Source organism: Manduca sexta, chromosome 7, assembly GCF_014839805.1.
Source record: "Manduca sexta isolate Smith_Timp_Sample1 chromosome 7, JHU_Msex_v1.0, whole genome shotgun sequence".
In the NCBI taxonomy this organism is placed as follows: Eukaryota; Metazoa; Arthropoda; class Insecta; order Lepidoptera; family Sphingidae; genus Manduca; species Manduca sexta.
Genome location: NC_051121.1, coordinates 4351901 through 4376064, shown reverse-complemented (window position 1 = coordinate 4376064; position 24164 = coordinate 4351901). Strand labels below are relative to the sequence as shown.

Sequence of the window (24164 nt, the reverse complement as noted above, 5' to 3'; positions counted from 1 at the left end):
GTTTCACGACGAACATCAAGGTATAAGCACGAAATAACTGTCGTCGATGCGTGTTGCATAACTAAAAACGTGATGACGCTTGAAAAGTATACCACACATTATGAAACAAATATATCTTCAATGATTAAATAGTTTTGTAAAAAATAATTGTTTCATTATATAATTACGGATTGTGGTTTGAAAGAAGTTTTTAGTGATATGGGTGAATGACATCGTGTCTGCAGGCAATTAGAAAAAAATAAAAATCGTAGATAAGTGCCGTGAGCGAAGAAAGTGTGTGCGGACCGCGGACAGCCGACACGAAATCAATTGACGATACTTCCTGTATTATTGACACCTCCGGTGATCAAAAGGACATTAAGAAAACACTCGATGGTATATGTAGAGGTGGAAATTATCATAATTATGGGAAAAAGTATATTTAACGTGCAACTTAAGCATAGGCATGCAAAAGGGAAATGCAAAAGGGAAATGCAAAAGGATATTAAAAGATGTATTTAGGATTCAGAATTATCTAAAGCCATAAGTTGCTTTCTCACATGGACACAATTCTCTGTCCAACAACTTCGACAAACATTTTTGGTCCTTCAATTCGGTTTAATATCAGTAAAGGACTTCATATGCAAGTACTTATGTCTAAATGTGCTACTAGACCATCAATGCCAAAGAAATTTAACCCTTATTGCTACAGAAAAGATAAATCGCTCAATGATATTTTTAAATGATAATCTTTTTTGTTTTACGCAAATTATGTTGATAAGGTCCATAAAATAGTGACTAATCGTTTACGTATTTTAATAATTGAAACAGATTTATATGGAATATCGAATTAAATCTTTAAAACTATTTAACCATAACAAATATAATGTATAAGGTTTTTGAATTTAAAATGTAATGAGATGGATTTGAATTCAATTGTTATAACAGAATAGATTCCATATAATGCGGCGGGTGACACAATGACATAGTTTTGAATAATAGTAGACCTCTAACTGTAAAGAGTTCGCGTACCATCCTATGTATATATTTAATTGTTTTTTTTGGAATTTATACATAAATATACTATACAGTTGGATAGATAAATAATGTAGAGAAAATATTTGAAATGGTTTTTTTATTTCCTAAATCTCTACGTAAATATATACATAAAACTTTAACACAAATTTCCATATTTTATTTACGTATTTCAAATCCCTGTTTTAATTCGTATCACTATCAAACATGAATCCGATTCAAAATCATGACAAAATAATAACAAATATAATCAATCGATTATGTTGAGTCACAACTACTCGCAAAACGATCTGGGACACCGTAAAAGTTCGTGATTCACTAGTGACGCAGCGCCATTCATAAGAGTTCTTGTACCGGGGAGCGCGAGGATTTCGTTCTTCGAAATTTTATCTCTCGGAACTAAACTTCGAAATTCTTCCGCCATGAGTCATACATAAACGTTGATAACAGTGCATCTAAGTAACGTTAGAGTATAGTTTTAGTAGTTTTTGAGAGTTTTGTAACGAAATTATAAAGCTATGTTGAGTGTACATTAATGCAATAAGTTTTTGTAAACAAGGAAAAGTAAACGATTCCGATGCTTTGTTTGCAGGTTGAACGTTAGGGCAAAACCAACCACACTAGTTCATTCATAATTACGTGTAATTTATATCTATACTAAAAAATTTAGGTATATATTTGAATTTGAAACAAATACGATGATGATTTTTCTAATTGTTCAAATCAAATCAAATCAAATCAAATCAATTTATTTTTGTTTTGTTTAATTTGATTATTAAATTTGCGCTACGTCTAGTAAATCTAATATGAACGTTTGTATAACCGTATACTTTTAAGAGGTTACCAAATAGATATTATAGAAAGCAAAAGAAAAATAGAAAAAGAAGTATTGAACAGAAGAATACGATAGAAGAAAAGCAAGCAGGAAGACCAACGATTGGGTAAATAAAGTTAACTGACGCTTAGAGAAGTGAAGGAATCCTTTTAGCTTGATTCAAGTGTATACTATCGCCATAATATCAAAATTAAGGGATAATAAATGAAAGACTATTAACCGGAGACTGGTTTTGTAATATCACATTAAATCGATACAAAGTATTTCTCATAGAATCAAGATGTATTGACAATATTATAAATTGAAAATCTAGCTATTCATGTGTTTTTGCAATCTATTCTTTATTGCAAGGCCATACTGATACGGATGTCAATATCACTTGTAACGAATTAGAAGAAAAATACTAGTTCTGTATTAAGAATGGCCAATAATTTCCAATCGTTTCAAGGACACGAATCGAATTAAATGTATTTAAAATGCAAAACACAGACAAGCGTGTTAACAATGAGATTTAATACTGCGTTTTATTATTCTAAAATTGAAAAAAAATTACATGTGGTATAAGTATGTTTAAAATGAAAATAATAATTTTAAATTATACCAAAGTATTATGAATGCATATTAAATATACTATATTATAATGTACTCGACCACTTCAAATGGAGTCGAAATATCTTGATTGCTTTCTAATGACTCGTAAGCTTCCCACGATATTTATGTGTATCATAAAACAAAAAAAGATAGTTTTGTGAAACAATAAAATTTTACGTTCTATTCTTGGATTCTCGAATAATTTGGTTAAACATATGTAGCAAGTATCAGTACGCCGCTCACAGGCTAAATGTTAATTTTAAAACTAAGCTATTTTTTCGGAAGCAAAATTTAAATAAGACATATTACACAAGAAAGTAAGAAGGTAAAGGCATCTTTTCTCTCTATCAACGTAAGAATATTGCAATAGCAAATTTAGTATATGTTATTCGTTTATATATTTTAAATTGTTAAAAACCGTTTTTCTAAATGTTAATTTAATGATTAAATTTTCGTTTCGTCTGGTGAATCTATTATGAACATTTGTAAATAACCGTACAGCCAGCAAATAAAGTGTGAAAACATGAAGAAAGCGATTCAAATTGTTGAGACGCGGTACTTCAATAAATACGGTTTACTTAAACAATTTCATGATCAAAATGTCATGTGCAGAAAGAAAGGGTAATAACTTTCTATTATTCATATGTAGCACAGTTTCGGATGTTCCACATTTAATTCTGATAGTCATATAGAAGATTTCGAAGAAACCCCCTGCGGACGAAATGTCAGGGGCCAGCCAATTGGAAAACTAGGTTTGATGTAAATATGTGAATTATCGGTTTCCAAAGTACTTTAATATCGAACAGTAGCCGTGCCATTTATAAAAAAAGGAAATTCAATCATAAGCGGATTAAAAATTAACCCTATTCGATGTAATATATAACCTGTTTGTAAAATATTGAGTAAAAATTTAATTAAATTCAGTAACTAGTAAGGAATTGCTAATTTTCTTTTTCGTAAGCCATGTACCACTGTACTTTGCGGTAAAAACTTGTTTGTTATTTGTATAATCATGTTCACAGCCTCACCTGCGGATCTGCGGACACTTTCTCGGGAAAGCGGTACACTATCACGTTCCACCTGTAAAGAAAATGTCATAAATTAGAATCAACATAACGCCATGTTTTTCTCACATTTTCTTAACTATTAATCAGTGTAGTCACTTTGATATGAATCGTTGGTTAGAGAAGCTAGGTTTCAGTTATGTTACTGGCGGTGAGCTTTTTCTAATTTTGATCAACCTGGAATCTGAAATCTGGATTGAGCAAAATTCCAGGATTACCTCGGTACCTAAATGTCAATAGTCTCGCATTTCATGGTGTCCAACATAGCCGGCGAAATATGGTATGTTAAACCTCTATCTGCCCTGAAGAGGCATAAACACGAAATCCTGTTACAGGTACGTAATTGAATAAAACAATTTATAACAAACACAAGGTATGGTTTATAAATATATTTTAAAATAGCGTACTTAATATCAAACATTATTTAATTAAGTTACAAGTTACAAACAGAACTCGGAACAGAAGATAGCTTCGTTCCCTATCACATAGGACGGAACACACTTGGCGAAACGTGGGTTACTTAGCTGCACTTTTGCCTAGTCTTTGGGTGATAAAGGTGTATGTGTGTGAATAAACAAAACGGTAACATATCTAAACAAAAAATGATATGCTACAAGAGTTAGTTCACATAACAAGAGTACTGGTACGATGTCATAAAATGCGACGTTTATGGCGTCCAACAGGAAACACAGATGTGTTAACTAGGAAATCACGTGCTTTATACGGTAAACTTGTAATATAGTAGCAAATTGTTAGATTAAATGGACTAACGGGACCATTAATGATTATTGTTTATCACAGCACTAATTTTATTTTTATACAAGGACGGCAATGTCACCCTATTGCATCTGATGGTAAGTGGAGGGGTTCAATAGAGTGACGATTGATGAGAGATGATTACCCTCGACAGTCGACACAATTATGTCGGCCTGTTGGAACTGGATATAAACAGGCTGATTCCGGAATCTCGGAAGGGTGACGCCACACGTGGGCACTGTAGCGGGTTTTAATACATATTGTACGGTGGGTCGCTAAACGGGCAGATATAAAATATGACCTACCACCAGCCAATCCTGCTACCACCAGCATTTCATGATTGAGGTTATAAAAAGGGTTTCGCTAATATGTTACTAGGATAAGTGTCCTAGAGACCTAGATTTTTAGATTCTAATAACGATGAATTTTACTACTCTAAGAATGCCTCGCGGTTCCAAGCTTAATCATAAAATTTAATACACATTATTCGTTTATTGAACCTAGGCGTGTAGATATAGTCAGGGAGCTCTATTCCGCCTAGGGGGGGTATACCCGTCTTTTCGAAATTACGCGCGTTCTTATCGAAGGACAGCTTTGACAGTAGTTTAGATAACTAGGGGATTTTTTGACTCTTTTAGCTATATGAGTATTAAACCTGTCCTTTGATTAGAATACCCATAATCGGAAAAACGGATATGCCCCCCAGACGGAATAAGGCCCCCCGACCATAAATTATCCTTTACTTCCGACTCTTTTTAAATCAAATAACACCTCATTGAGTACTCAAGTTCGTAATAACTTAATTGTGAGTCAAATGTGAGTCATTCCAATTTCGAACAATCTCATGGAACATCTCAAACTTAATTACAAATGCTCTGATTTCGTTGTTGCTCAATGCATACAAACATTTTTCTCCGAGACGTGTTGTCATTTGTCTTGTAATGCAGTGATTGTATGTAAAGTGCTGGTACTGGGCGTGTTATTTCAATACTAGAACAGTGTTGCCAGTGATGAGATTTCGGGGAACGATAACCTCTTACTTTCATTCGCGTTCAACTTTCTTATCTACTAAGTTGTCCTGCTAGTTGATACTCTAGTATATATAATAATAATATCAGCCCTGTATTATATACTGTCCCACTGTTGGGCACGGGCCTCGTCTGCTACTGAGAGGGACTAGGCCTTAGCCCACCACGCTGGTCTATTGCGGATTGGTAGACTTCACACACCCCCGAAATAATATATAAATAAATATATTAAATTGTATTGATACTCTAGTCTATGTATTTTGTTTATAATGATGTAAAGTGTGGCCTATTTTTAAGTAGTGTTTATTAAAGGTAGATTTGAAAATACTTAACATACCTTCTATAGCTTGTATAATTTAAAAAACAGATTACTGCAAGGTGTTTTTTAAATAAATTTTTACCCAAATATTAGTTTTACTGTAAGTATTTTAAGTATGGCAACTCTGACATGAGTAAGAGTCAAAGCTATGCCGTTGACAATAGGTTTGCGTGTAATAAATTCATATTTGTATGAGTGGATTCTACGCCTTAATCCGGCTGCAGAATACCAATGTAATTGTGATATAGGTCTTAGAAATTACGTGTTTTATACTATAATGACGTATTCTGAGAAGGGTGGACAGTGAGAAAATAATTTATTGAGTTGTTGCAACCTATGTCGAGATTCTTTGTAATTGAATGATTAAATTTTCTTAAGGATACATCACAAGCTCTTTCGAAATGACAACTGACAAGCTTTTTTAATAGACAAAATTAATAATAATTCCGGTAAATCTCTCTATCGGTCGTAAAAATGTACCAATAAAAGTAAGTAATACGAGACGTTTGCAAAAAAAAAAAAACAAAACTTTAATCTGATTGGTCTATTTTTACAATCTATTAAAATCGTTTTTAATTTAGCTGTTAAAGGATATTATCCATTTAGTTATTCTAGTTTGGATACAAGAATAGTAGAGTTTGACGTACAGACAAACTAGTAATTTCTGCCTGTTGCGTTTTACAAAGATACATATTTAAATGCATATTGCACGAGATCTTTGTTCATTCCACTCTTGAGTGTGTCACTCTGCTTGTGAAGTTTTTCCAACGAACGAAGATACTGACCCTTGAAGGTCAGTATTGCATCAGACATTCTTTGTACGTAGGTGTTTATTGAGCATTTCGAACGTGTCATCAATTCGAAGACGTAAATCGGCTTTACTCGGCTTTAAATTGTCGAGTTCGACTTGATTCCATATTCGATTATTCGTAGGTTTAGAATCAAAAATTTTACCTTAAAGTTTATTCATATAAATATGAATAAATATATACTATAATTCCTGTTTAATTTATCCGATAATTATTTATAATTAATTCCATAACTTTACAATTGCCAATCAAGAATTCGAAAACTTCTTGATCAAACATCGGAGCACATTAAAATCCTTTTTTTGAAAATTGTTCTAAATTTAAATAGCCCACACAGGTAAAATCTGAATCTTACTACTTATTTCTTACTACTTAAGGCGATACCTCAAGGTCCATTTTCATACATTTTGTTTCGGCTTTAATCTGGGTAACTAAACAAGTATTGGCAAGTAAAGAATTTAAATTCACGTCTAGTTAGTGATTAGTTCTCGCAGTTGAAGAAAAATGTAAAAATAATTAATAATCATGGATATTTCTGCCTTTAAAATTTCGTCATATTAAATTTTAAAGGCCGAAATATCCATGATTATTAATTATTTTTACGTTTTTCTTCAACTGCGAGAACTAATCACTAACTAGACGTGAATTTAAATTCTTTACTTGCCAATACTTGTTTAGTTACCCAGATTAAAGCCGAAACAAAATGTATGAAAATGGACCTTGAGCTACCACCTTAATTAGCTTTTGTTTTCTCGTTTGTCGGTCATCTGTGATAGTAGTTGAGTCATTAGGCAATTAGAATATATTCTATGCAATAATTAAAGTTCCATCAGAATATCTTGTGCTATCACCGGACGGTAATGATAAACAATATCTATCCGACACAACGACCTGGGTGGCTGTAACAAGAACCGGCCAACAGCGAAATATAATATCTCACGTCCGCTAATATATGATTTTTGCTTTCATACAATTTTGTTTCTCATGGGATCAGCATTGAATCATTTATTCTAGAGTAGTATTGTCAGGTTTGGTCTTCGGAATTATTAATAATTATGAATTAGCACAGTGGAATGTCCCAGTTTAGTTTTAACAACGGAAATCGTCCAATCAATTGTTTGATATTTAGCATTCTCGAATCGGATTAGTTGATAATTATGGCGATTCTTTAACTACATAATTTAAAATACAATGCGAAATTTGGTATTTTTTTTAATGTAATAATTAATTAGTTGCTATACAGTATACACATATCAATTGTTTCCTTACTATCCTAACTTCTAGTGAAGTATCACAGTCAATTTTCAAGGACTAATATGATTGTAATTTATAAGTTAGTATGACACACCCACGTCTCATCGTCCAATGACCTTAGAGTTGGTTGATCCGCAGGTACAGCACCATTGGGCAACGGATTAGATATTTAAATTAATATGCACAGATCATGATGAGCGATTTTTTTGCTTATAAATGACCGATTGTACTTCGATAAAGAACTTCGATCTTTCTTAATATTTGATGCATTTTATATATTTGACTACGTCAGAGAATTTATATCTATACTAATATTCTAGCTGAAAAGTTTCTTTATTTGAACGCATTAACCTTAGGAACTACTATAATTATTTTTAAAATTTTAATTACATTAAGCTACGTTTACTTCTGATTACTATGTGCTTTTATCCCGAGAAAATATTTATCACGGAAAATTTTCTTCAACTAATTATTAGGAGGATATTAATCATACACTCATAATAAAGCCAATCTAAACTATTCTGTAGGCCAGAAGAAGTGGACGTTAATTTGCATTCGGAAAGTTATAGGTATGGCATAATACAACTATAAAATTTTATTTTACAAAGCTCAAGAAAAAAAAACAAAATGTTTCTTGCTTATTCATAAGCACAATCGACCTCAAATGCTTAGCATTAATAACATAGGTACGTCAAGAGATTAATATTAATAAAATATAACTAGTATGTACTACAACCGCATAGTATTATGAGTCATATCTGATATAACAAAGTATAACTTCCATTCCAACGAATGAATGAATGCAGGTGTGGCCTAAACGTGATTTTCCGTAAAGTAAACATTATAGAACACTTTTATTTTCGTCTCATTCTTGTTTTTTTCGTAATACGTTAGGTTATTTTATGGTTTATGAATTGAAATGGTTTAACATGTTCTGTGGATAAATATAAACTTGCAGGGCGGAAAATTCTGTTTTGTTTAACGCAATCGTTGTGTTAGTCAAACGAGAGATGATTACCTTAGATGTTGAAACCGGATATACAAAGGCTGATCCCGGACCGCGACACACTAACGTGGGCAACTATGGCGGGATTTAACATCGGCTTAGATACCGAATTAAAGTTAGTGTAAAAATATACCTGTATAATTATTGAACACTCTAGATTTGAAATGGAAAAATAGTTATACAGAAAAGCAGGATAATAAACACCCAGTAACACACCCACTAATTGCTTCAACTCTACGTTTAACTCGAATTTTTTTTCCGAAAATATAATATACTTCGAATTATCTTCATTAGAGATTAAATTATAAACTGTTTTACAAAAACACCTGTAACACCAAAAACTCAATAAGAAATGTCGCAATTGACTATTGAAATATAAGCAAGGGTACGTTTCTCCAACTAAATATCGTACCAATCTACCGTAAACACACTCTCGTTACATTAAGTTCTCCCGGTACTTAGTGGACACTGAGCCGACTTACCACTATCTCTGTAGATATTAACTGAATCAATTGCTCGAACACTCAGCTTAAGTTATTGGATAGTAAAATTTTATTAGCTAAGTCATTTGTTTGAAGTTCTACGGATTCTTAATGCTTGAAGTTAAAGATTTGTCAAAGAAAGGAAAATGACTATAACTGTTGACTATAATATATCTAAAAAGTTGTAATAAAATGGCATCACAAAATTATTATTGTTTAGAAAATGCACTCCAAATTCTAAAAGGTAAATTACTCCGTACTTGCTCCGAAACCTCAACAAAACGAATATTTTGGTGGGAATTTTCCAGTTGTGTCAATTTTTTTTTAAATTTTAATTGATAAGCAATGCCTTGGTGATAATATTTATATGTTCGGACAACTTACAGAAAGTATACAACTATATAAATATCATAGCATCTTTTACGTAATTCAAATATCGGTGCTAATGATTTCTGATTGACATTTGAAATACGTAAAATATGCCAAATACTCAATCATGTAAAAATGCTGGAACCTACCGAATGCTACACTCTTATCAGAACACTTACAAATAGTTCGAAAAGTGTTTATCTTATCGAAATCTTCACTGACTGTGCACCAGTGTCCTAAATCACGACTTTGGGTTCATTTTGGACATCATTCTTATGTCCAATTTTTATTACAGCATTACGTAGTTATTGCTCACAGATATATCTTTCGGTAAGAAATATAGTCTAGAATATTTTTTGAGAAGTCCTCTATCTAGAAATGGACGATTCATGAAATCTATTCAGCCGTAAAATTAAAGATTACCAATGGACAAATAAAAATTAAATTTAGAAAATAATATTTCGAGGAAATTTATTATTAATACCTAATCCGTACATTTATTTCTATTACTAGCGTCTATTAATGGATAAGCTTCATGCCCGTCTAATAATTCGATTACATAAAAATGGAACAACAGCTAACTTTATCTAAAGACCTAAATCCTTTGCATCACAGTATTTAAATTATAGCATCGAGGTGAAGTAGATAATACTGCATTGTTACGGCTTCAGGGTAACGTACTGCATTACTAATGATATTACGTGAAATCTAACTAGTGCGAATGCAAGGATTCCAGTCTATCGTACCTAAGAAGCCATTATTGAAGGCTTCTAGTTCTTAATGGCTAATGGCTTAAACAGTAACAGAGTTAGAGCAATTAGGTAAGCAGATTTAGTGATTAAACCTCGTAAGAGATTTGATCTAGATAATGTAGGACTTGGCAACTAGGTAGATGGTCTCTCGTATGTACTTAAAGCCTCACCTCTCTTGGCTTGAGCAGGACATTCCGTTTTTTTGGGGGGTATAATTTTAGGAAGATTCAGTCTTATATCCTACACGTATGCGAGATGATTTAGGTAGGCAAAATTCATTTGTCTGTTTCTCCAATCGAGCAATATACAAGTACAGTTGTATTTTGATTTGCAGGACTAGTGTCTGGGTATGTTAAACACTTTTTGTCCGTATCTGCAGCTAAGCAATAAGCAGATGCAAGAGTATTTGCTATGGAAAGCAACAGCATTCCAGTTTAAATTCCATCTGGGTGTAGACTGTAAATCGTAATGGAGTGCCATGAAGTACTTTGTAATTCACAGAAGTGTGTTGTAACCATTTATAGACCATTGGCGTGGCGCTATCAGTAAAGTTGCTTATTTGTATCGTCAATCAGCAATTGTTTTAAAAAACGAGGCCTAGCAATGGGGATCTCATAACCATAAGTAGCGATAACTATAACGGCTGAAGGTATTCTATAAACAACTAAGTAAACTGAAACGAGTAGACGGAGCTTTGTAGTTGCTCATTTATAATAAACGATAGGAGATAATTTAGTACGACTTTCGCATCGAACGACTTAAAACGAGTGATGGAATTGGTTTCCATATTTATTTGATGATTAAAATTAATGGAAATTGAATTATAACATTATGTTTCAAATACTAAAATAGGAATATGTTGAATTACTTTAGAAGTTTAAATATTAATTCTACTAAATGTTGCTATATTGTTTCGTCGAAAACATGTCAACTCCAGTTCCATATTCACTATAAATAATGCATAAATCAAATTGAATATAATTGTGATGTAAGCTGTCAATTATTTTCCTTGTCCACCATCCAGCCTATTGTCGGTGAGTTGTTATTGCGCTGGACATCCATTTACTGCGTTATCTGTTTGTTAGACACTGTTTTCCGACAGCAAATTCCATGTTATATTACTTATTTAGTTAATATAATAATTGTGTTTAATTTTAAGTGAGGTTGATAAGAATTGTTGGCTGCCGTATTTAGAAGTCTTGATAAGGTCGTAGGAACACGCTGGATGAAAACTGTTTTTGTCAGGAAATCTTTAGGGGAAGCCTGTATTTATCAGTGGATTTAATATGGCTGATGATGATGATGATGAAGTTATACTTAAGTCTAGATATGTAGGTGTTTTCGTCGTGTTAGATCTCCGCCTATTTTGTGCATTCGCAAGAGCCCCAGTTCAAATGCAGAGAAGAACGGTTAAATCTCTTACAAATTGATGTCAACGCTCTGCTTAGTACAATAAACTGACACCATATTCTAAGACCTAGATTAGGCCCTAAATGGATTATGGCAGCCCGGTTCACGATGCGCCACAGGAAGCCGGCCCGGGCAGTCGGTCACGCAACGGTCCCCCAGTTAAAAACTTAACTTTACCATATAAAAACAAGCGCCACACTTTAGTAGACTACGTATGTTATTAGTAAGTACGACTTTTTTGCCAATCACCTACCTAATGTTTTTACCTTGTTTTTAGAGTTTATGTATTGAAAATTACCACCATGGAAATTCACAGAAAATAAATGAAATGAAAAGGATATTTGTGACTGCTTGGCAAGATTTTAATAAATTTTAAATTGACTATTTTTACTTTGGTCTGAAATTATTTGAAATAGTTTATGTAGACATTGTGAAACATTCATTTATTTTTATTGCTATTCCTGTTTTACATTCGAAGTATGTATCTATAATATAGAGATAAGAAATATTTTTAGTAATAATTAAGTGGATACTGTAAAAGACAGCGAAGTTTAAGGTCATCAAATAGACCAAACTAATCCGATTATGTCAGTCGCATAACTAACAGAGTAATGATAATTAAGTCGGTACTTGGCCCTTAAATTTGTAGAGTCTAAATGCAAGTATGATTTACAAGAATAATCGGCTTTTAACAATTTATGTTCTTTTCTTGTATTTTGTTTTATGATTTAATGACGGCACAGGCAAAGAGCTACGTGTCTGATCGCACGCTGCTATTTTTGATGTATGCGTATAGTAGGTATTTATACTTGATAGATAGGTCATAATATTATATTTAGGAACCCATATTAGGAACAAATATAGCAACTGAGAACCTCACTCGAGTAAATGGCCTTGAATATTCGTTCAATATATTTTCGGCGGGAATATACAAAGATTTACGAATAATTTATAAAAAAAATCAATATTAATTTTTTTTTAATTTTAACCTAACAAAATATTTTTTATTAAAGTATCTATTAATTATACTAGTTTTAGTTGTAAATTAAAATGACGTGTAGCTCAGGTGATGCACGGAAACAACAGTATTGATGGCATTTTTATTATGAAATGAATGACAAAAATAAGCATTAAGAGAAATTTGGAATTACCAAAGCTAACATAACATAATATTCTACAAATATGATAATTTTTCTTTATTATGTTCTATAAATTTCGAGTAGATAGCTTCTAAAAATACTTTTAGGGCGCAGTTTTGTCGGGACAAGCACCATCAATATCGGATTGAATATGATTAAAGCATGTTCATTCCTTAATACTGTAGGTAATCTATATTATATAAATATTTCAAGATAGGTTTGCATACACTGTACACTGATGAAACGTATGCTTAAAGCATGTTCATTGCTCAACTGTAGGTAATCCATATTTTATAAATAATTCAAGATACGTTTGTGTACACTGTTCAAACGTACCATGGGCGCCCTACCATGCCGGTAACTTAGCGGCATAACACTAACACCAAAAGTAAGATTTCCGAATAACAAACTATATTTTACGACTTAAAAGTGCCTTAAGGTCGGTTTTACCACATGCTTACGTCATGACGCACAAATTCCCTTTACCTACTATCCTGTTTGTAGAACAAGTGTCGCTCTCGAATGAACGTATTTTGGATGAATCATTTGTTTTTTACTTAGCGTGTCTACGCGTGCTTTAATAAAAAGTCTACGGTAAAAAATATAACTAAAGATTTTACTGCTCGTGTAATTGTACGCAGGCGCGCATTTTGAATTAGGAAGTTAAGAAAAGTAAAAAATCTTTTGGTGATGGGATTATACTTTCTAAAAATACTAGAGTTCAAATTAGCTTTAATCTTTTCCGTAATAAATATTTTATTATGCAGAATAGGATATGAAATAACTTAGTCTGGATACTCCCCTGGATTAGTGGGAATTTACATTCATTATAATTTATTAGAATTAAACGTATTATTTCAAGGAAAATATTATTATAATAACACAAATATTTAATTAGTAATGAGTACCAAATTAATCTTTCCAGTTTTATAATAATGTAATGAGTAATTATTTGGACAATTTTAAATATTTGTTACCTATGTCACTATCTTAATTTGATTAAAATAATTACATTTAAAGTGGGTATGAACTTACCTATTTATTTTTACAAAAAGTAAGTATTTAATTTTAAAATGATTCTAATTATAATTATTACATAAAACTATACCTTCGTTAAATAAATTACATATTAACATTAACATTTAGTAAATATTAAGTCAAATTTTAGCGTACAAAACATAGGTACTTAATAGTTTTAACAAAAACCAATTCAGACAATAAATCGTCTTTGAATCCTAATTTCTTATATATACGCTGTAGGTATTGAAGAATTTAGAAGTACTTAAACTAGTTTACATAGCAATCAATTGTTCACTATTTTATTCAAAATTACAATATTTGTTTGCAAATTTTAAACCATAAGTATTTAGTATCTACTTACAACGTGGTATTTATTATTACGCGCTTTAAGTTTTGACAACTTACCTTCAATTCTCTGTATATTTAGAAATTAAAAGTCACAACACTAAACATCACAAGTTATGTACATTACGTCAATAATTCATAATTTTCTCTCGTATATACATTTCAAAAACACCGGTTCTCACTGTTTTCAAGTAATATTCACCAGCGCGGGAATGTCAAGTTTTTCGCGGCGCTTTGCGAACTATCCGAGCACTATTGTAGCACATTCCGCACGTCTCACCTCTGACGTTTACGTTTATCGAATACAAAACACGGTAGTCGCAAGACTCGCCAGCCCGTTTGGTGTGGCTTGGTGTATCCGAGTTGAGTCACCGCGTAATTATTTTCCTGTATAAAAAAGCGCACCCTATTAGCAAATATTGGTATTAATATTAGCTACACTGCCATTTATTAGTTTCTCTATAAAATCACAATTGTAGGGTGCTGCTATTCGCCACTAGATGACGCTTACAAATAGTGGTTTTATGAAGTATAATTTTAAATAAATAAAGTAACAATTTATCTTCATACACATATTGACATTTTAAAATTATGCACGTAAACAATTTTTTTATAATAATTAAAAACACACTTTTAACTATCATCAAATTGTCATTCGTTCTATACCTCTTGCTCTATTCTCTGAAATAAAGTTCTGTGGTTTTTTCGGTCATTCATTCTTTCTCTGTCAAAATGGCTGCCGTGCCGGAGGTGCGTTGCGTTTTTCTCCTGAACATTTTGTTCTAACTTGTTCAAATATAATTTATCATATTGAAAAACAGTGTATTTTTAGATCATTTATACGTTTTTTCGATTATTTCAGGCAAGACGTGAACCCATACAAGCCGTCCAAGTTTTCGGACGCAAGGTTAGTATTGTTGCTTCCACGTGTTTAGTGATTACTGAAAGTGTGATTTTTTTAATATATTTTATTGTCACTTAGTCCTTAAAATCCTTTGCTAATTTAATTGTTTAATTAAATTCATGTAAAACATGTTACTTTTCTACCCTTGATTGTTATCGTAATTTTTACAACCGTCGCTTCAAAAATGAGTGCGAGGTTTATGTTGTACAAATAATGTTTTAAGCAATCCTTTTGAGAATGGTTTTAACTAAACTGCATTTGCAAGTAATTAAATTTTTTATCGAAATATAAGCATAAACTGTTTACATTTTGCAGTATCTAGTACATAACCTAACTTTACATGACACTTCCCAACATGAATCTGTGAGAAAAAGACGGTTATCTTCCTCATAACTTATTTCTTGAAATTATAAAGAATTAATTCATTTATCACAGGACTACTACAGTCTGTTTTAGTTCCAAAATAATGTTTGGAAAACAAGTTATGTGCAATAATCACTATTTATTTTGTAGAAAACCGCCACAGCAGTAGCGTACTGCAAGCGTGGCCATGGAGTGCTGCGAGTCAACGGTCGCCCGCTCGACCTGGTGGAGCCCCGTCTGCTGCAGTACAAACTGCAGGAACCTATCCTCCTGCTCGGCAAGGTATGCCTGGCTATCATTACTTTATTGTTGCCTAAATCTATATATATATAATAATTTTCATAACAAAATCATTAACAATCTTCAAGTAGTTTGTTAGCACAGCTGACCCATACCTTTGACTGGCCACAAGTTTGTTGTGTTACTGTTTTGCTTATTTTTTATTTTGTTTTGTATTATTTAGTTTATTGGGAAAACTTACAGCCAGCATGTACAATAGTAACAAAAAATAAGAATAAGAAGGCCATTTACAAGTTTCCACAAGTAATTTAAATTTTAAGGGAATTCATTTAAACAATAATGTGACATTGCTGGCTGTATACGTGAAGTATAAATTGTGCTAGACTGACAAGTTTTTCGTAACATTTGCATGCCACAGCTTTATTTGATACTTGTTGCATATTATATTGAATGTTTATAGAAACATTATGCATCATACAAAAGATGGTATTTGTAGTTTGTGACCTTTAAATTTTAATGTGGTCATAAGTTTTCTAGTGTTTTTGCCATGCCTATTGCAAGAAAATTGTAGCAGTTCATATGAATGCCTTTCATAATTTTTTTATCTCTGTTGTTTCACAACTGACTTTTGTAAACATCACTAAACCTGAGGTTAAAATGATTCCGTAGCTCATTATTTTGTCTCTTTGCCATGGTGGGAAGTGGAAAATTAATATTCCAACTACTCTCCTGATACTTCTATTCAATTAATTTTGTTGCGGGATAAAGACAGATTAGTGTTCCATGAGACTCGCTGAGCTTCACCGCTTGTTGTCATAAAATGCGTACCAATGCTGATCCTTGCTTACATGAGTTGTAGAAGTTTGTGTGTGGCACGAAAGTCTAATAAAAGAGTTCATAGTGTATGTTACATTGTTTATTTAAATCTTTTTTAATTTAAACATCTTTATGTTCAAAAAACTAATAAATCATAGACATAATTGTTTACTTCGTATAATTAATATAATATATTAACTACTTGCTGTTACATGCATTATTAATCTAGGGTCATGGTTTTTAATTTCATTAGTTTTAGTTCACTTGAAGTATGCTCATGTTTGTTGTAGAAACATGTTTTTAATTTTTCTAGTCTATGCATGTGAATCTAGAGCTTTTTACAATACTAACCCTTTTTATTTAAAGAAATGTTTTAGTTTTTATTGTTTTACTAAAGTGTGCCATTAACATTTTGTTTTAGGGCTGATTTTGAATTGTGAGATAATAGTTAAACTGACTAAAAATAGAAATGCAAGAAATTGACAACTTTATATATTCATTTATTGGTGTTGCACTTCATACTATGAATAAGTTTTATCTAATTAAAAAATCAGCCCTTAGTTGTTTGAACTAACCTAACATTTATTGCTTTTAAATTAAACTTTTTTACGGATTTGGATTACGGATGGCCACCGGGGGACTGACCATGAAGGCTGCAAAGTCTTCGAAACGTCGTGAGAAGGGTAAAATATTAAAACCGCGATAAAATTCGTAAAATAGTTTATTTTAAGTCTAACATTCGCGTAAACATAAAAAATCATTATTAATTGCTTTCTCTAACATTTCTATATCTTGAGTAGCACTAAATAGCATGGTTCTAATGATGAGCAACACTTATTCCGAACCTGAGCATCCTTGGATGTGAAGTGAACAAATTATCTGATCGTTCAGTCCATATATTCCGACATTATATATATTTACGAACTAGTAATGTAAAGTTATCTGTTTGTTTCCAGGAAAAGTTCTCAGGTGTTGACATTAGGGTGACAGTCAAGGGTGGTGGTCATGTTGCACAAGTTTACGCCATCAGACAAGCCATCTCCAAGGCCCTGATTGCCTTCTACCAGAAATGTAAGTTATTAGTATAGATTTGTAACATCGAATATGATTTTTATGTAGCTGTTGTCTGGGTCTACTTCAGCTTACACAATTATATGCTTAAAATTATATTTATAATGTTTTTTTCACACATGTGACCCTTTCTTTCCAAAGCCGTGTTGCGATCATGTGACTCGGTCATTTCGAGGAAGGGAGATAAAAGGTGACATTACCAAACGGCATGTGTTGTTCAGTGCCATGCTTGTTTGAAGTGTACACAACATTTTTTATATAACAAAATATGGCATGTTGTTTGAAATATTTAAATTAAATTTGTATGTAGGCATTATAATATTGTATTTTAAAATTTAATGATTGCCAACAAAATCTGAGAGCTTATTTCCAAATTTGTTTTATTGTACAGATGTAGACGAGGCTTCAAAGAAGGAGATCAAGGACATCCTCGTCCAATACGACAGGAGTTTGCTGGTTGCGGATCCTCGTCGTTGCGAGCCCAAGAAGTTCGGCGGTCCGGGCGCCCGCGCCAGATACCAGAAATCTTACCGTTAAGCCTCTGTCTACAAGCGTCGGGTGGTATCGCCTCGGTTTTTACAGTCGTTGCGATATCATTCGGTGTTTTTAAGAATAAAAAGTAAAAAAAATATTTAATTGTTTCATTTTGAACTGATTCGAACCAATGCACAAGCTCGTCATGACCAAATTAAATTAAATAATTAATTATTAATAAAGAGCAAAACTTAATTCACGGAAACCTAGTGGCGTAACGGATTCTTGTCACCCGAATTGGAACAAAGATTTTGTCGCCTCTAGGCAATGGGTGAGAGAAAGCAAAGGCCTAAAAAATAGCGTCACTCGCGTACCCCCAATTTTATTTGAGATATTAATTTGCTAATCAGGCCGCCTAACTACTTATACTATGCTCTGCGGAAACCAGTTTTCAAAAGATTACGTGGTTGGTGAAGCATGTGGATAATATTGGCGAAGTGAATTGATACATTGAGGTGTGAAATATACATACACACATCACGCATTTATCCCCGAAGAAATATGCAGATCGCAACCAGGGCATCCACTTTTCGCCAAGTGTATTCTGTCCCATGATGTGATAGGGGGCGAGCCTATCATATCGGGTAGAAATTCCAGACTCCGGGCTGATATTACGTTTTCTACGCGATATATACCCAAATATCACTGCCCGACCCGGGATTCGAACCCAGGACCTCAGCGCTGTCGTACCGCGCATGCAGTACAGCTACGCCACCGAGGCATGGTGTAAGTATAAGCAAATATAAGTTTACCTAAATGTGATAAAAATGATTTAAACCAAAAAAAATTATAGTTGTCGATTCGTAAAAGGTCTGAACTGTTTACTTATTCCTTTTTGGTCCGCCGGACTACACAATTTTGGGTGCAAAAATGTGACCTTATAAAACAAGACGTGTCTCATGTACACGTGGTGGCAGAGCCAGTAAGTTTAACAACTTTTTGCATATATAAAATACTAGCTTTTGCCCGCGGCTCCGCCCGCGTTATAAAGTTTTTCAGGCTAAAGTTTTCCGTTATAAAAGTCACGCTATATATTTTCCCGGAAGCCTGTGTTCTTCCCAGGGTCTCAAACTGTCTCCATACCAAATTTTATCCTAATACGTTGGTTAGTTTTTGAGTTTAACACGTTCGGGCAGACCGATGCAGCGAGGGACTTTGTTTTATGATATATTTTTGTAGAACTTTTTAAGAGGGACAATCCCGTCATACATTATTGTTGCATAACTTTAACCGTTTACGCAGCGCACGCAACAGAAGCTCTCAAAACTAATAAATTGTCCCCGTTTTTGCATCATGTTTCATTACTGCTTCGCTCCTATTAGTCATAGCGTGACGATATATAACCTATAGCACTCCAGGAACAAAGGGCTATCCAACACAAAAATATTTTTTCAGTTCGAACCGGTAGTTCCTGAGATAAGCCATTACTGCTCCGCTCCTATTGGGTATAGCGTGATGATATATAGCCTATAGCACTCCACGAACAAAGGGCTATCCAACGCAAAAAGAATTTTTCAGTTCGGACCGGCACTTCCTGAGATTAGGCATTACTGCTCCGCTCCTATTGGGTATAGCGTGATGATATATAGCCTATAGCACTCCACGAACATAGGGCTATCCAACGCAAAAAGAATTTTTCAGTTTGGACCGGTAGTTCCTGAGATTAGCGCGTTCAAACAAACAAACAAACAAACTCTTCAGCTTTATATAATAGTATAGAATATAGATTTTAGATTTTACTGATATCAATTAAACAATATTGTTAACATTTTACAGATTTTGAAGTTAAAATAATTAGGTAATAAAATAAAACTTCGTGCTACAACATAGGTAATTTTTATTTCAAATAAAATTTCATTCACAATGTCTTTATTTTAATTAGAGAATTAAATGCAGTTGTCCAGATTTTTTCTAAATCCAATTACTTGATATGTTAATTACAAAGAATTACCTAAAAATTTATAACAGACGACTCTTACTGCTATCAAGCCTATGTTTAATTTTCGTGAATAATTTTACATTTGGAAATATTTTGTCTTTACACTAACAATGATTTCGATTGCCGATGGAGTCGGACTGATGTGAAGAATGAATATAATGTAATAATGAAAAAAAAGCTATAACAAAACTACATGTTAAAATTATACAAGAGTAATTAACTTCAGCTTTATTGTTATGGCAGCATTGTTATATTCAATACTAATATTTCCCAATTTATGTAGATCTAGCAAAATATAGAGTGGACTGAATTTTCAGGGAATTCATTTTCCTTACATCTACATTGGTGAGATTATTTAAACATACTAATATTATTACACTCATCTCTAGCGTTTATTAGCGCAACAAACTTACTAACTAAAATTAGCCGTTAATGTCTTTCATTTAAACCTCAATATCCTGATATACAGATCTTCTGAGATTATAAAGTTAATGCTATTATATTTATTTTGCTAAGTTAGTCATAATTATTAAAGGTTACAGGCACTTGTATTTTGGCACCATTGCGCACATTTTATTTACTACGTGAAACATTTTTAGTATTAATATTGTATGTTTTGTATAGTGGTGTTTTGAAAATTGCTTCAAATAATAATGATAATGTAGAATATTTTTAAGTATCTAATGACAATATTACTGTAAATCTTTTTAATTGATAATTGCTCATAGTTAGCAAGTATAAGGGACTTCACAATTTGCGAAATAATTAATAAATGTGTAACCTTTTATACTGTCCGAAAATAAATATAACTTTTAAAATAATAGCCTCTTGTAAAATACTATTTTTTGGAATATCCTGCAAAGCCTTTTTCTAGCAAAAACTATTGCATTTTTAACTAGCCAATGATCTAATTGTATCAAGTAAAATTATTGGAAACATAATAGTCTTACAATGGAAATATACAGTTTTAAAGTTTGTGTAATTACACCTTTACTTGAAGAAATATTGATTATTCAAAGAAAAGAAATAAAAGGAATAATTTAAAAATAACTAAGAACGTTACTACAATACTTTCGTTGTAACGGTTTTAACTCATATCAAAAAATCATATTTAATTAAGTGCCATCTAGCGGCAAGAATAGTAAAATGAAGTTACATTTATTCTCCATTTTTACTGGAAGCTTCTTCGTGGACATCTTCAAACTTAGCGCCCATCCGTTTGAGAGCAATAACGGCTGAGACTGCCTTCGCCCACCGCTTCTTGATGACATATCTCTTGAGTTTGGTTTTGGTCACGTGAAGTTCCGTACAAAGGGCGGATTGGATCAGCCACGGATGTCTGAGACTTGCTGACGCTGATAGGCGCTCACTGAAGTAAGATTTAATATTAGTTACAATAATTTACACAGTACCGATACAATATTTGGTTTAAGTTCAAGGAGTTGAATATAAACTGAATATTTGTATTCCAAAATACCTATTCTCGATCCAAATAAACGACTGAATTTAACCTTGATATATCAAAGCGCTGTAATTAAGCTAAGAAAAAAGTACAGCGCGGGAACGAAAGTGGCATCTGTCCAATGCCGCATTGCATTTAAAAACAATGCCAAATGTTTTTCCGTTTATAGTTGGAGTTGCCACGCAAATTTTATTTCTACGCTTAAAAAATATTATATTAAATGGAATATGTGGATACCTGATATTTCGCATATTGTAAATATTTTATGTCAATGGCTATGAAATGGTCTAAGGATTATGAAATAAATATTTTTAGTTTTTTAATTGTAAATTATGAAGATACATAATTTAATATTAAACATATTTTTTAAAGTAAAATATGAATAATGAAACGACAGATTTTAATAAAGCCTTATATTTTTAACAACATACGTATTTTAACAATAAATTACATATAAGTTATAAGTACAATTAAGGAACAAATGTTATTGTCTCCTAAGATTTTAATGGTCTTATTTACATACAAAAAATACAAAAATTATTGCTATTGACAATGTGTTGACGACATCCATTTCATTTCAGTCTTGCATTCCGAAAAAAACATGAAGAATTTTGAATTAGACTAGATTCATAAAAATGTCATTTTTCTGCCTTCGTTTCCTTTAATCTCCGTTACTTTGGTAACATAAAGTGTCATGTCATGGCACTGAAACCCTGTTCGTCTTTGCTTATGTAAAAATCACTTTAAGTTCGTCACTTCAGTTTTCTTTCTTTGTGTTTTCTCGTCTGATGTCTGTCGTTGGAAAAATGCGTGGAGACTTGATATGGAATTTTGTGCGAGTTGATTTGAAGGTGACCGATCTAAGGATATCGATTTATGTCGGCCGCCATTAGAGGTGCCTCCGGCCGTTCTCTCTGCTTCTACTTCTTCTGTTTCGCCCCATTTCTCCAACAGATGTAGTAAGAGATCTTTAGTTCTGTGCGCATTATTTACATCTCCTCTTCTGTATGGTAACTGCCTACCGTTTTCGGTACCGTTTACTAGTTTGTCAATTTTTTCCCGTCTTTTATCAAACTCTTGGAAAAATGTATTGCGTACTTCAACGGGCTGCTCAGGAACGTCCCTACTCGTTGTGGTTATTCTTTTAGATCGCGTTGATTTCACCCATGGCATTTTGCTGGTCATAGGTTTCTCTGCTTCCCTGTCGGTTAAGAATGACGTAGATATTTTTGTTGTTGACTTTGATGTGAAGAGTTTTTTCTCTTTTTTCGACGCGTCTCCGTTTACCATAGTTTTTGTTGTAGTCGATTTGGTTTCCTTCTTGAAGCCATTAGGTAATTTTTCTTCAGTGATTTCCTTCGTCTCTGTCACGTTTTTGTCCACTTCTTTCATACTGTTATTATTCGTTAAATCAGTGTTCATTGTTGATAACATAAATAAATGATCAGACAGTTTTTTAATTTCCTCCGCTAAGTTCTTTCTTACTAAAACATCGTGTTTTTTGTGCAAGAAGCAAGAGCTGTCTGAGGCGCGTCTTTCTACCGGATTATATCTTGTACTAGGACCTAGGAAAGTATTGTCTCTCAACGGAGGTGGCTCTAAATCATCTTCACCAAAAACTATGTCAGGAGAACTGCTTAGTGAGCTACGCGGGGAGGGTGAGCATCCACCTATAGATGATCTTTCGCAATTCGCGAGACATGTGATTTCATGTGCCTGGTTATCAAAGACGTAAGGCGAGTTAGGGTGTTCGCTCCACCGTTCGACAAAAAGCCTGAGGTTGTCTTTAGCGACGTCCAGTTCGTGTTTGGGCGAGGGCTCCGGCCGCGGCTGGGGCTCCGCTTTTACCGGGCTTCGTTTCACCAACCACTTGTGTCGCAGGCACTCCGTCGCGCTCGGTCGTGACCTGCGGCAAAGACCCCTTGTTACTATCTTCCCAACACCAATGGTTATGCCATCTGTTTACGGATGTGAATGTGATGGAAGAAGGAGACAGATTGTGAAGTGAGGATGGTTACAACTTAAGTGGTGGCTTGAATGTTTTGGTGCTTTCGTTATATGAATGATGGAAATACAACAATTAGACACCACCTAAGATGCGACATTCTTAAGGATCAAAGTAAGATGGTCTATTGTTAAAACTACGTTTCTACTCACTACGGTTTAAGACAAACTTAATATTAACATAATGGTTAGCACATCAATTCTAATTTATACTACAGTATCGTGCAATGCTTTGTTAGTTACTGGATAGTCAGTGTTGGATAGCAAAAAAAGTAACAAAGGGTCTTAAACAACAGACTGGCTTCAGCAGCTTTTGAAGATCCGAAATTTCAACATTCCATAGCAGGCACTAAACTGGGAATGCACTCTTCTAATTTATAAGAAGTTATATCACTTGTATTAACTTTGTCTTCTTAACGCGGTTATAAAACTTTATAATCTAACAACGCGACCCGTTTTAATAAAAACAAAGTAGATACGTAGTTTACTTGTTTTAATACTTCTTCTTTGGGACCATTTTTACGTTCAAATAAAGAAAATAAGCAATTCGTAAAGACATTTTAAATTCCTATAAGTAGCACAATACTTTCATTAAGATCAACTTATAAAAACTAAAGTAAAACACGGTATTCATGCAT

General features: G+C 33.1%; 3 protein-coding genes across 4 annotated transcripts in view; 1 reads left to right on the top strand and 2 right to left on the bottom strand.

The window, feature by feature from the left end:
• The window catches only part of LOC115449671, a 39433-nt gene extending 24908 nt beyond the window's left edge, over window positions 1-14525 (bottom strand). The window contains exons 1-2 of the mRNA XM_030177548.2: window positions 14254-14525; window positions 3469-3520 (exon numbers count right to left, since the gene is read on the bottom strand). The gene's annotated coding sequence lies outside the window, so the exon portion shown is untranslated. The remainder of the gene's footprint in view (window positions 1-3468; window positions 3521-14253) is intronic.
• Window positions 14526-14857: 332 nt separating this feature from the next.
• LOC115449683 (40S ribosomal protein S16) lies at window positions 14858-18218 on the top strand. The gene is made up of 5 exons (XM_030177558.2): window positions 14858-14943; window positions 15056-15100; window positions 15611-15742; window positions 17473-17587; window positions 17979-18218. The coding sequence occupies exons 1-5, from the start codon at window positions 14926-14928 to the stop codon at window positions 18122-18124; spliced, it is 456 nt and encodes a 151-aa protein (XP_030033418.1). The 5' UTR covers window positions 14858-14925; the 3' UTR covers window positions 18125-18218.
• Window positions 18219-20141: 1923 nt separating this feature from the next.
• Window positions 20142-24164, bottom strand: part of LOC115449670 (myosin light chain kinase, smooth muscle) — a 41380-nt gene continuing 37357 nt past the window's right edge. The window contains exon 8 of one of the 2 annotated variants that reach the window (XM_037447709.1): window positions 20142-21429. In XM_037447709.1, coding sequence (XP_037303606.1) covers window positions 21219-21429 — 211 coding nt within the window. In that variant the 3' untranslated portion in view covers window positions 20142-21218. Of the gene's footprint in view, window positions 21430-21920; window positions 23429-24164 lie in introns of those variants that run through there. The other variant, XM_030177547.2, reaches the window with a different exon arrangement.

What these genes read in the sequence shown, in the direction of transcription:
- LOC115449683 (XM_030177558.2), top strand. An exon ending in TCCAAGTTTTCGGACGCAAG is followed by an intron (nt 15,101 to 15,610) that starts GTTAGTATTGTT and finishes TTTATTTTGTAG; the next exon opens with AAAACCGCCACAGCAGTAGC. An exon ending in CTATCCTCCTGCTCGGCAAG is followed by an intron (nt 15,743 to 17,472) that starts GTATGCCTGGCT and finishes GTTTGTTTCCAG; the next exon opens with GAAAAGTTCTCAGGTGTTGA.